This window comes from Salmo salar, chromosome 16, assembly GCF_965601325.2.
Source record: "Salmo salar chromosome 16, fSalSal1, whole genome shotgun sequence".
NCBI classification, from domain to species: domain Eukaryota; kingdom Metazoa; phylum Chordata; class Actinopteri; order Salmoniformes; family Salmonidae; genus Salmo; species Salmo salar.
In genome coordinates this window covers 62,713,758-62,727,569 of record NC_138306.1, presented here as the reverse complement: position 1 = coordinate 62,727,569, position 13,812 = coordinate 62,713,758, and the positions used below count along the sequence as shown (strand labels likewise).

Here is a 13,812-nt window from a genome sequence, read left to right as displayed (position 1 = left end):
CCAAAAAGCTATTTTAAAATCGGACATATCGAGTGCATAGAGGAGGTCTGTATCTATAATTCTTAAAATAATTGTTATGCTTTTTGTGAACGTTTATCGTGAGTAATTTAGTAAAATGTTAGCGAATTCCCCGGAAGTTTGCGGGGGGTATGCTAGTTCTGAACGTCACATGCTAATGTAAAAAGCTGGTTTTTGATATAAATATGAACTTGATTGAACAAAACATGCATGTATTGTATAACATAATGTCCTAGGGTTGTCATCTGATGAAGATCATCAAAGGTGAGTGCTGCATTTAGCTGTCTTCTGGGTTTTGGTGACATTATATGCTGGCTTGAAAAATGGGTGTCTGATTATTTCTGGCTTGGTACTCTGCTGACATAATCTAATGTTTTGCTTTCGTTGTAAAGCCTTTTTGAAATCGGACAGTGTGGTTAGATTAACGAGAGTCTTGTCTTTAAATGGCTGTAAAATAGTCATATGTTTGAGAAATTGAAGTAATAGGATTTTTAAGGTTTTGAAAATCGCGCCACAGGATAGCAGTGGCTGTTACGTAGGTGGGACGAATTCGTCCCGCCTAGCCTAGAGAGGTTAAGGAGAGGTGTATCTTTAAAATGGTGTAAAATAGTTGTATGTTTGAGAAATTTGAATTATGACATTTTGTTGTTTTGAATTTGCCACCCTGATATTTCACTGGCTGTGTCCCGCAGGTGGGACGCTAGCGTCCCACGTAGCCCATAGAAGTGAATTAGCCTACCAGAAACTTCTAAAGCCATGACATCATTTTCTGGAATTTTCCAAGCTGTTTAAAGGCACAGTCAACTTAGTGTATGTAAACTTCTGACCCACTGGAATTGTGATACAGTGAATTATAAGTGATATAATCTGTCTGTAAACAATTGTTGGAAAAATTACTTGTGTCATGCACAGAGTAGATGTCCTAACCGACTTGCCAAAACTATAGTTTGTTAATAAGAAATTTGTGGAGTGGTTGAAAAACAAGTTTTAATGACTCCAACCTAATTGTATTTAAACTTCCGACTTCAACTGTATATATTCTTATTCCATCCCTTTACTCAGATTTGTGTGTATTAGGTAGTTGTTGTGGAATTGTTAGATTACTTGTTAGATATTGCTACACTGTCGGAACTAGAAGCACAAGTATTTCGCTACACTCGCAATAACATCTGCTAACCATGTGTATGTGACCAATAACATTTGATTTGATTTGTTTCCCTTTCCAAATCATGTCCAATTGAATTTACCACAGGTGGACCCCAATCAAGTTGTAGAAACATCAAGGCTGATCAATGGAAACAGAATGCACCTGAAGCTCAATTTCAAGTCTCATAAGAAAGATTCTGAATAGATATGCAAACATTTCTCAAAAACTGTTTTCACTTCGCCATTATGGGGTATTGCGTGTATATTGATGAGGAAATGGTTTTATTTATTCCATTTTACAATAAATCTATAACGTAACAAAATGTGGAAAAAGTCAAGGGGTCTGAATACTTTCTGAATGCACTGTATGTTGTGGTGTAATAATGTTATATCATGTGCTGTTTTATCTTGTGTTTTATGTGTAATGTAAGTGCATTAATGTGTTTGGACCCCAGGAAGAAAGGAAAGGGGGATACAACTGAAATGTGTCTTCCGCTTTTAACCCAACCCCTCTGAGTAGCTGCTGCCAATAACCCGGACAGACATAGTACAAATCATACAGTAAAACACCCCAGCTCCCAGTTCCACAACAGAGTTCCGACAGGCAGGACAAGAGGGACAGAGAGAACACTGTCACTCACCAAGCCAGATATGCATAGTCTGAGATGCTTCACGCCCAGGATCCTGCACAGTGAGCCAATAACCAACCCAGACAGACACACACTTCATAGTCATATACCCCAGGCACAGGCTGTTGGAGATAAATGCAGGCCCAGGTAGGACAAGAGGACATAGAAAGCACCATCACCAAGCTAGACAGACATACAAACAGACAGACGCACACACTGTGAGCCATAACCTACGCCGGTAACCTGGATAAAGGTGGTCATAACCAAACACATACGATACCCCTCACTGAAAGCTACCCCAGCTATTTCCACATAGATTTGTTTTTTTACCCCAGCAAAAATATCTAATTTCATACATATTATGCGAATACACACTCAAGCAGTTAGCTCAGATTCCTCTCCTCTCCTCATCTGGGCTGTGTCCCACTACTGTAGTACCATTCGGGACACACCTCTGGTGTTTTCTAATTGTGAGCACTGGTGAGCACCGGTGACCTTGGTGTTGATCAAATAGAGCCTGTGGCATGGGGTCAGAGCCGAACACCTACAGACACACCTGAACGAGAACGAACAACGCTGGCAGCGAGAGCAATCAGTGGCAAGCACCGTCAGAGCAAGCAGTTTAGCGCAAGGAAGAGCGGGAATAGAGACAGAAGGAGAGAGGAAGATTGAGTGAATGAGAAAAAGAGAAAGCCTTGTGGCTAGGAATTTAAATTAAAGTAGTGTGTTTTTAGTGTTGCATCATGGGACGTGAGGCAGCGGCAAACCTCTTTGATTGGATCAATATTTTCCCTCCGCCACGGGGCTCTCTCTGTCGGCAAATGAATCTGAATTCATTTGAAGGTAGATGAGCCAAAGCTTAGTAGGTGGTAACCACTTTCCTGTCTCCCATTAAGAATGTTAGAATGCGTCCCAAATGGCACCCTATTCCCTTTATCGTGCACTACTTTTGACCAGGTGAGCGGTAGTGCAGTATATAGAGAATTGGGTGCCATTTGAGATGCATGCATAGCTTTGCAAGTACTCCTCAAGGGTAAACAGAGCAATGATAAAAAATGTTTACCTTATTGACCTTTTCTCATCAAAACTGCGCAATGTCGTATTGAACAATTTTGCTCTCAGAGTGCATTAAAACTCAGTTCAATTGTCTGTTTTAATATTTTGATGAAACACTCGTTTGTGTATAAAATCATAAGTGTTCAGATTACTGATAACTGCTCTGAATGCGCATCTGAAGGTTGGTCAGGGCAAATCTTTGTGAAAGATTCAACAGATTTAGACAATAATAATAATAATAATAATAATAGACAGCCTAATGTGGAGCTGTTTTTCTTTGGCGGTAGAGGTGAGGCCTTGAAGACCTTGTCAATGAATGCAATCAATTCAGCATTGGTAGTAATAAAACAGTTAAACAAACATAGGATGAATGGAACTAAATCAATTAAAATCAATTGAATAAAAATAATCACACAAAAGCCGTCGTGTTATGAAAAGAGAACTATGGAATACGCATACAAAAAACAAAACAAAACAATAATGGATGATTGCTACAAACCCCATCCTGAACAAAGCATAAGGAGAAAATAATAATTTAAGGACATAGAAAAGACACAAATTACTTTTATTTATGCCTAGTTACCTTCTAAATAGCACATTATGAGAATTTGGTCATAGCCATAGACGGGTATTATACTGTTGTGCTGAGTCACATTCCGCACACATCCTGGTTCCTGTCCAATCCACTCCTTTGGTTTGGAGGCTGGTGGCTCTGGCCCTCTACGGTTTTAAACCCCTTGTAATCATAGTAATAAAGCTTTACTATTCAATTATAGCCTCTTGAAGAACAGGGCAGATCCTTGTCGATCAAGGCAATTACAGGAAGAAAAAGAGAGACAAAACATAGTGTTAGTGCATCACTTTAATGTCGTAGAGTTTAGGGGTTATAATTAAGAACACTTTTACCTGGTTGTAATCTGACATCTCTATAACTAGAAACCAGTTTACAAGTAGGAAGCAACGTCATTATAATGTCCAATGTCAAAATTTGCCGACTGGGTATGATGGTTCACTGACCGCGCTTCAAATAGTGGAAAGGACATTGTCAAAGCATATATAGTAAATTATAAATAGTTGGTGATTGAAAATGGGGCATTCCAAGGGAGAGAGCCCATTAACAGTGTCTTTTTTCCTCACAGTGACACATACTCTCTAAACCGTATCAATCTTTCTTGAGCTGCTAGCTCAGCAGTCGTTTGCCGTGCATTCCATTGCGAGCCTGGTTTGATCTCTTTATTATTGGAGGGAATCAATGGACGTGAAGCAACACATTTCAAATAAGCGGGACCAAGGAAGGAAGCGGGGGGAAATACATGCCGCTTTTTTACTTTTCACACCTCCGATTTCCAATTTGCTGAGCAATAAGGTGAAATGAAAAAGAATCCTCGTGAATGTAATTCAAATCTTGACAGAGACAAATGTCTATTAGGTGCCTTGCAATGTTCAAACGATGACAGCTGGGGTGTCTCAAGGTCTCGGGTAGCTAGATCTCTCGACTGAAAACAATGAAAATAAAGAAAAAAGGAGGGTAAACGGAAAAGGGGAACAAGGAGAAGTCTTGTTATGCTGTCAAGTGCCTCTGGGGTTAGCTGCTCTAGCTGCCTACCTTGTGTGTGTTCGAAATTCATTCCAATCTATTCCGCCAAATATATTACCTGGGTTCGGCTTCAAAACACAACTACTACTACTACTTCCTTTCGCAGTGCCGAATTATGTCTTTGAGGTCGTTGAGAATAACAGAGCCCACATCAGTTTCAGAGCCCCAGTGAGAGGATAGAACTCTATACCTTATAGCTTTTGATCTTATCCTCATAATCCAAGCAGTGACAAATCAGCTCAAAGTAGCAGAAAAGACCGGGAATGACAACGTTTGTTAAAATTCGCTAATTGTGTGTCTTTCTAGTCTTCTACTCTATATCCTATCAAACCGATGGCGATGTATATCAATTTCGCAGTCTGCTTATTCCATGTGATTAATCTAGAAAGCACGTCCTATTGGCTCTTGATTTATTAGCCCATTAGCGGCTCAATTTGATAGTCTGTTAATAATGCAAGTCATCCTGCATCTCTCTTGGAGTGGGAGCCATCCGTATACGTCTACGTCTCTGTCATCAACTCATTAGGCCAGAGCACTCATTGGGTTGGACTTGATTAGATCTGAGAGGTAGTCGGTCAATTAACGATGACAAAACGGGAGCCGTTGATTGGGCGGAAACTTGCGGGTGCTAATGGTTTTTAGGGATAAACATCACTGTGAGTGTGTGTGTGTGTGTGACGCCATCATAGCTAGACTTGAGGGTCCAATTTGTGCTCTATGCCATGGGGAAGTATTGCTACTCCACTAGAGAAAGCCTTGGAAGAGAATCAGCACACCCACACCAGATCCTCTTAGTTAAGAGATAAGAGGAATGATGAGTCTCCACCATTACTAAGGCTGAATTAAAGAGCCTTAACATAGCTGAAGTACACTTCAATAATTAGGAAATGGAAAAACCATCAAAGACTATTATATGTTGTTTTAAACTAGAGTGTTGTCTGGAGAAACATAGACTATGTTGTAAATCATTCTTCTCATGCCATTTCAAGCAAACTAAGAAGTGTATAACTTTGCACTTTAATGCTTGAATTGCATGTAATATTATAATATCTACTCTGTAATGTCATTTTAAACATTCTCCTTGCAGTTACGAGACAAAATTGCCTTGACCAAAAGTTCACACATTATCCCAGTGCATTTACAATGTTCCGTTTATATGGTATACTACATCTCTTCCACATCTAAGACCAAAGGTCACAGAAACATTAGACACAGACATCCAGGCACTTTCTTTCCTTAACAACTCTCCAACAATTCATCAAGAATGATGACTCACGAAAAGGCCCCGAGATCTGGCCTGCACGCAACTCCAAAATGGCGAGCCCAAACGGAGCGTTACCACTGAACACACTTTTAAAGAGCAAAGTACCCTCGTTGCCGCTAGGGTTGTGGAACGAAATGGGGCCGGTTATTTGGGCTCGATGGTGTGGTGATTGTTGTAAAGCACAGACAAAAGTGTTCCTGGGAAGGGAGTGATAGGGCCTAGAATCAGCCACTTGTTAAATCACACAGCTCAAATGACTCAAAATGGCCCCCTAAATGGGACGCCTGACAACCAAACGACTGTAATCACAGTGACTTGACATGGTCTGTCCTTTCGGAGAGTTTCTGTCATATTCAGAAGCTCCACCAGGAATTATTGCCTAGAAATGTTAGCGAAAGTATGGAGCCCCTTAGGGGTCATGGCGGAGAAGAAATAAAACAGCCAGCTTAATCCCTTTTTCTTTTTATCTGTTCCCTCTGATTTTGTATTCGTCCCCTCTTCTTTTTATGTCGGCTATCATGACAGTCCCACTTGGCCAACAACATACTGCAGCCTAAATGCTTCAAATGATGGTGATCAATGACCATTCAATAGCTTATTTTCATTTGCTTCCGAATCATAAGGGCATATTAGTAACGGGCGTTTAAAACCACTCAAGGTGCAAATATGGTGCAATGATGCACTCTCATCCCTAGGCAGGAATTCCGTCTGGCTCTGCTTCATGACCTTAGCTGTTCTATATCTATATTCCGAAGGAGTTGCTTAGCAACCTACTCTAGCCTGGCAATTAGCTCATTGCAACAAAGCAAATAGCTATCAGTTTTAGTTATGGACAAAGAGCCATCTATCTGTGCCTGGTTGGCTACGTCACACAAGATGTTCACCTGCCTAGCGCAGGGATGAGAGTGCATAATTGCACCTTTTACCCCCGAAGCCTCTTGGAAATGATGCACAATAAATTTGTCATTGCAACAAAGCAAATAGCTATCAGTTTTAGTTATGAACAAAGAGCCATCTATCTGGGCCTGGTTGGTTACGTCACACAAGATGTTCACCTGCCTAGCGCAGGGATGAGAGCGCATAATTGCACCTTTTACCCCCGAAGCCTCTTGGAAATGATGCACAATAAATTTGCATGCCTTTCCTTTCTGCCTCAGATGAGTCACATGCACAATTGTAAACAACATAAACACATCCAGGTGCTTGGATGCACCATGTTTTACTGGACTTATATGGCCCTAACTTTATGCATGAGGGGTAAGCACCCAAAATTGACAACTGTTCATGTTGTCCAAGTTGCATAGATACGAGTTTGCACAAAGTGTAAACATACAGTACCAGTCAAAAGTTTGGACACAACCACTCATTCAGGGGGATTTTCTTTATTTTGACTATTTTCTACATCGTAGAATAATAGTGAAGGCATCAAAACTATGAAAAAACACATATGGAATCATGTAGTAACCAAAAGATTTTAAACAAATCAAAATATGTTTTATATTTCAGATTCTTCAAAGTAGCCACCCTTTGCCTTGATGACAGCTTTGCACACTCTTGGCATTCTCTCAACCAGCTTCACCTGGAATGCTTTTCCAACAGTCTTGAAGGAGTTCCCACATATGCTGAGCACTTGTTGACTGCTTTTCCTTCACTCTGCGGTCCAACTCATCCCAAACCATCTCAATTGGGTTGAGGTCGGGTGATTGTGGAGGCCAGGTCATCTGATGCAGCACTCCATCACTCTCCTACTTGGTCAAATAGCCCTTACACAGCCTGGAGGTGTGTTGGGTCATTGTCCTGTTGAAAAACAAATGATAGTCCCACTAAGCAAAAACCAGATGGGATTGCGTATCGCTGCAGAATGCTGTGGTAGCCATGCTGGTTAAGTGTGCCTTGAATTTTAAATTAATCACAAACACCAGCAAAGCACCCCCACCATCACACCTTCTCTCCCATGCTTCACAGTGGGAACCACACATGCGGAGATCATCTGTTTACCTACTCGGCTTCTCACAAAGACACAGCGGTTAGAACCAAAAATCTCAAAGTTGGAATCATCAGACCAAAGGACAGATTTCCACAGGTCTAATGTCCATTGCTCGTATTTCTTGGCCCAAGCAAGTATCTTCTTCTTATTGGTGTCCTTTAGCAGTGGTTTCTTTGCAACAATTCGACCATGAAGGCCTGATTCACGTAGTCTCCACTGAACAGTTGATGTTGAGATGTGTCTGTTACTTGAATTCTGTGAAGCATTTATTTGGGCTGCAATATCTGAGGCTGGTAACTCTAATGACATCATCTGCAGCAGAGGTAACTCTGGGTCTTCCTTTCCTGTGTTGGTCCGCATAAGAGCCAGTTGCATTATAGAATCTGACGAAATGCTCAAAGTTCAAGAAATCGACTGACTTTCATGTCTTAATTAAAGTAATGATGGACTGTCTTTTCTATTTGCTTATTTGAGCTGTTCTTGTCATAATATGGACTTGGTCTGTTACCACCCCATACCTTGTCACAACACAACTGATTGGCTCAAACGCATTAAGAAGGAAATAAATTCCACTAATTAACTTTTAAAAAGGCACACATGTTAATTGAAATGCATTCCAGGTGACTACCTCATGAAGCTGGTTGAGAGAATGCCAAGAGTGTGCAAAGCTGTCATCAAGGCAAAGAGTGACTACTTTGAAGAATCTCATATATATATATATTTACACTTTTTTGGCTACTACATGATTCCATATGTGTTATTTCATAGTTTTGATGTCTCCAATATGATTCTACAATGTAGAAAATAGTAAAAATAAAGAAAAACCCTTGAATGAGACGGTGTGTCCATACTTTTGACTGGTACTGTCCATCATTCAGTTATGACTGCCAGTGAGGCTCCTGGCTTTTCAGGCTATTGAAATTCCTTTGGCTAGTTGAGGGGTTTTTCACACCCGTTACCTATTATTTGCCCTTATGATTTGGAGGCATATGAAAACACTGAAACTGGAAATAAGCTATTAAATGTTAAGTAATCATCACCATTTGAAGCATGTAATTTACTAATATAATGATATTTAGGCTGCAATATGTTTTCGGCAAGTGGGAACAACATATTAGTCTACACAAGGAGAACATGGAACAAATAAAACATCTGAGGGAATGGATAAAAAAAAACTAGGGAACGGATTTGCCTGCCAGTCTTTTTTTCTCCTCCATGATCCCTAAGTGGCTCCGTAAGAAAGTAAACATTTTCACAGCATTTCTAGGCTGCTTCCCCAACATAGCTAATTTCCAAACTGAAATTACTCTTGATTAAAAAATGTATTGCAACAGTGTTGAGTGTTTTGTATGTACATGCTTGTGGGTTTTTTGGGGGGTAGGGCGTGTTCAAGATAATTGGCTGTACATCACCCTGTCTTGTTTTCCTGTGAAAAAAGAAACGGAATTCATGAGAGCTGCAATTACATTATTGGGCATCATTATTATTTTGATAGCAACAGTAGCGTTGCTATCAAGGGGAATATTTTAGAAGTTTACATTACCAGTGAAGAGTGGTTCAACTTACAACTTTAATGATCCTTTAAAGGTGTTATAAAGAGCACATAGTTTGCGGACGTTTCTGTTATGTTCTTTTCAATTTATTTAAACCAGCACCACTGGTGTGTGTTAAAAGTGAGTAGTATATGCAATGATTACCTCTATGGTAGCTTTAAACAGAGACAAACACTCGCCATATCATTCAACATACAAAATGTTCCGTTCCATTCACATCCATCAGGCTATATGTTAAACACATAGGGGACATAAAACCAAGATGGATGCCAAAAATCCTACAGAAAGGAGATCATTCAAAAAGAAACAGCCGGGACGAGAGAGGATTTAGGAGGGAAATAGGGAAGACTCTATAGTGATTCAGGAGGTCTGACGTGAGTGGTGCTATGATTTAAGAAGGATAGAGGGAAAGGAACCAAGGGCAGAGTGGCAATCAATGACATTTTTCAAAGGGGAGTTCATGGATGGAAAAAGGTAAGGGAGAGGGGAGGTGTAGTGGCAGTTCATTGCAAGACAATCTAGGAGAGAGAAAGAATGGGAGGAGAGGCGGAAAAAAGAAAAGCAACAATTTCAGACCCAGGGAATGCATAATGCATAAAGAGGGAGAATTGAATAGAGATTGTTTAGAAAAGAAACACAGAGAGAGGCATATAGTAGATCCTTGGAGGTTATACAGCATATCAGATACACTGCAGGTAGGCATTTAATGGTGTCACTACAATATCAAAAGTCAAACAATTTGGATTTGTTCAGTGAAGGGAACTATTCAGAAGGTTGCAGTAATAAATATAATGAATAGATCTGTCACGAATCCCTATTCAACAGACAATCATATCTATTCTACATAATACATTTATCTTATTTGTCTTTAACATTCCTCCTGAATAGACCCCACGGGCGGCGATTAATGACGAATACTGATAGGTGACTCCATTGTCATTGGTACATTTTGGCCACTCCTTTCCCTCTCATTGGACCCATTAACAGGAAATAAATTGGGATAAAAGTAAACGTTTAAAAAAAATTTTTGCCCCTGGTCTCTCACTCCCTCTGTTTGCTAACGACAGGAAGTGACTCGGCTTAAGCACTGTGTTCGCAGCCTTGTTTTCCATTTAAAGAGCAGCGCACACACACACACACACACACACACACACACACACATGATCACACACACAAACTCACAGGCAGTTTAGCCACTCCAGTAATGAGAGAGGCAAACAGTCGCTCCTTCATGAGCAGCAGCAGAAACGACCTAAGCAACAAAAAGAGTAAACACTAAAGAAAGCACGCTCCCCTTGTTTTTTGAATCAGGCTCCACAGGGGGGCAAATATATGGGAGTGGTGACTCACTGTAAACTGTTCTTTTTGTGATGGTTTGTGTATGTGTGTGTGTGTGTGGTTTTACATAAAACTCTGGGGACTGTTTGATAATGATAAGCATCCTACAGCCTCTTCTCTCCCAGGAACATTGAGGCCCAGACAGATACGCTTTTCAAACAGCATGGCCTAATCAAACCAACGCTCTCTGCGTTTGATCCTGCTCCCTTTGCCCACACATAACCCCAATAGAAGGTGATTGGAGTGTGTGCTCATAACTCTACAGTGGGTTTACCTGGGTGAGTAGGTACGGTACAGTGTGTGTATGTACAGTGCCTTCAGAAAGTATTCGGACCCCTTGACTTTTTCCACATTTTGTTACGTTATAGCCATATTCTACAATTGATTCAATATTTTATTCCCCTCATCAATCTACACACAATACCCCATAATGACAAAGCAAAAACAGTTTTTTAGAATGTTTTGCTCATTTATAAAACATGAAAAACGGATATTTCACATTTACACAGGTATTCAGACTCTTTACTCAGTACTTTGTTGAAGCACCTTTGGCAGCGATTACAGCATTGAGTCTGTCAGGTTTGCTGGGGAATGTTGCTGCACAGCTATTTTCAGGTCTCTCCAGAGATGTTCGATCGAGTTCAAGTCTGGGATCTGGCTGAAGAGGACATTTAGAGACCTGTCTCGAAGCCACTCCTGCGTTGTCTTGGCTGTGTCCTTAGGGTCCTTGTCCTGTTGGAAGGTGAACCTTCACCCCAGTCTGAGGTCCTGAGCGCTCTGGAGCAGGTTTTCATCAAGGACCTCTCTGTACTTTGCTCTGTTCACATTTGCCTCGATCTTGACTAGTCTCAGAGTCCCTGCAGCTGAAAAACATCCCCACAGCATGAGGCATGGGCCGACCAACCATTGCTCCTGCACATTGGCTAACCGGGCTATCTGCATTGTGTCCCGCCACCCGCCACCCGCCAACCCCTCTTTTACGCTACTGCTACACTCTGTTCATCATATATGCATAGTTACTTTAACCATATCTACATGTACATACTACCTCAATCAGCCTGACTAACCGGTGTCTGTATGTAGCCTCGCTACTTTTATGGCCTCGCTACTGTATGTAGCCTGTCTTTTTACTGTTGTTTTATTTCTTTACTTACCTATTGCTCACCTAATACCTTTTTTGCACTATTGGTTAGAGTCTGTAAGTAAGCATTTCACTGTAAGGTCTACACCTGTTGTATTCGGCGCACGTGACAAATAAACTTTGATTTGATTTACTGTCACCACTATGCTTCACCATTGGGATGGTGCCAGGTTTCCTCCAGATGTGAAGCTTGGCATTCAGGCCAAAGAGTTTAATCTTAGTTTCATTAGACCAGAGAATCTTGTTTCTCATGGTCTGAGAGTCTTAGGTGCCGTTTGGCATACTCCAAGCAGGCTGTCATGTGCCTTTTACTGAGGAGTGGCTTCTGTCTGGCCACTCTACCATAAAGGCCTGATTGGTGGAGTGCTGCAGAGATGGTTGTCCTCTTGGAAGGTTCTCCTATCTCCACAGAGGAACTCTAGATCTCTGACAGAGTGACCATCAGGTTCTTGGTCACCTCCCTGACCAAGGCCCTTCTCCGCCAATTGCTATGTACAGTGTGTGCAAATGTAGAAGAGTAGGGAGATAGGCAATAAATAGGCCATAGAGGCGAAATAGAGGCGATTGCTCAGTTTGGCTGGGCGGCCAGCATTAGGAAGAGTCTTGGTGGTTCCAAACATCTTCCATTTTAGAATGAACTGTGTTCTTGGGGACCTTCAATGCTGCATAATGTTTTTGATAGCCTTGCCCTGATCTGTGCCTCGACACAATCCTGTCTTGGAGCTCTACGGACAATTCCTTCGACCTCATGGCTTGGTATTTGCTCTGACATGCAATGTCAACTGTGGGACCTTAATTAGACAGGTGTGTACCTTTCCAAATCATGTTCAATCAATTGAATTTACCACAGGTGTACTCCAATCAACTTGTAGAAACATCTCAAGGATAGGATGATTAATGGAAACAGGATGCACCTTGGCTAAATTGCGGGTCTCATAGCAAAGGAGCTGAATACTTATGTAAATAAGGTATTTCAGTTTTTTATTTTTAATACATTTGCAAACATTTCTAAAAACCTGTTTTCGTGTTCTCATTATGGGGTATTGTGTGTAGTTTGCTGATAATTATTTTTTACATTTTTAATCCATTTTAGAATAAGGCTGTAACATCATTTTTTTTTTTAAAGTCAAGGGGTCTGAATACTTTCCGAAGGCACTGTATGTATTTGCGCCCAGCAGTGTGTGTCACAGGAGGTTGGTAAGGGGAGGACGGCTCATAATAATGAATGGAATGGAGTAAATGGAATGGTATCAAACACATGGAAACCAGCTGTACTATGAGCCCGTCCCCCCCATTTAAAGTGTCACCAGCCACCACTAGTGTGTGTGTGTGTGCGTGGGGGCATCTGTGAGTGTCAGTGAATATAAACACAACTTTGTGTCTGTCTGTGTGCATAACTGTCTTTGTGTGTGTGTTTGTCTAAGGATTTTTGTCAGTATGGTCTGTGTGTATGCATGCTTGAACATGCAAGTCCCACAACTGTGTGTACCTATGATGTCGGGTTTCTGGGGCATGAAGAACTGGTAGAAGGTGGGCTCCGAGAGGCCCTTGACGTTGCGAGCTGTGATCTCCACCTCGTAGCGCGTGTTCCACTGCAGCGGCTGCAGCAGGGCAAAGTCATGCTGCCCCGACACCAGCTTTGTCATCCACTGCTCCTCCTTGTCCTATGGAGAGGGGGTGGAGGGTGGAGAGAGCAGAAGGAGAGAAGCAAAAAGAGAGAAAGGGGGAGGGGAATATGGGAGGGAGAGAGACAGAGGGTTAGATGGGGAACAGGGTATTGAGGGAGGAAGGGGGAAAGAAGAAAGGATGAGAGAAAGAAAGGGGAAGAGATAGGGAGAGAGAGAGTGTTAAAGACAGTATAAGAACAAGTACGCTCGGTAAGTTACAGCCTTTGTATACACTTCATCTTTATATGATCAAATCAAATATAGATCAAAGTACATTACATGGCCAAAAGTAGGTGGACTCCCCTTAAAATGTGTGGATTCAGCAAATTCAGCTACAACTGTTGCTGACAGGTTTCTTTAAATCGAGCACACAGCCATGCAATCTTCATAGACAAACACTGGCAGTGTTTTTGTGA

General features: G+C 41.4%; 1 protein-coding gene across 4 annotated transcripts in view; it reads right to left on the bottom strand.

The window, feature by feature from the left end:
* LOC106574338 (neural cell adhesion molecule 2) overlaps nucleotides 1-13,812 on the bottom strand; it is a 499,358-nt gene that overhangs the window by 20,940 nt on the left and 464,606 nt on the right. For all 4 annotated transcript variants that reach the window (XM_014150199.3, XM_014150197.3, XM_045697543.2 and 1 more), the window contains exon 14: nucleotides 13,219-13,393. In XM_014150199.3, coding sequence (XP_014005674.1) covers nucleotides 13,219-13,393 — 175 coding nt within the window. The remainder of the gene's footprint in view (nucleotides 1-13,218; nucleotides 13,394-13,812) is intronic.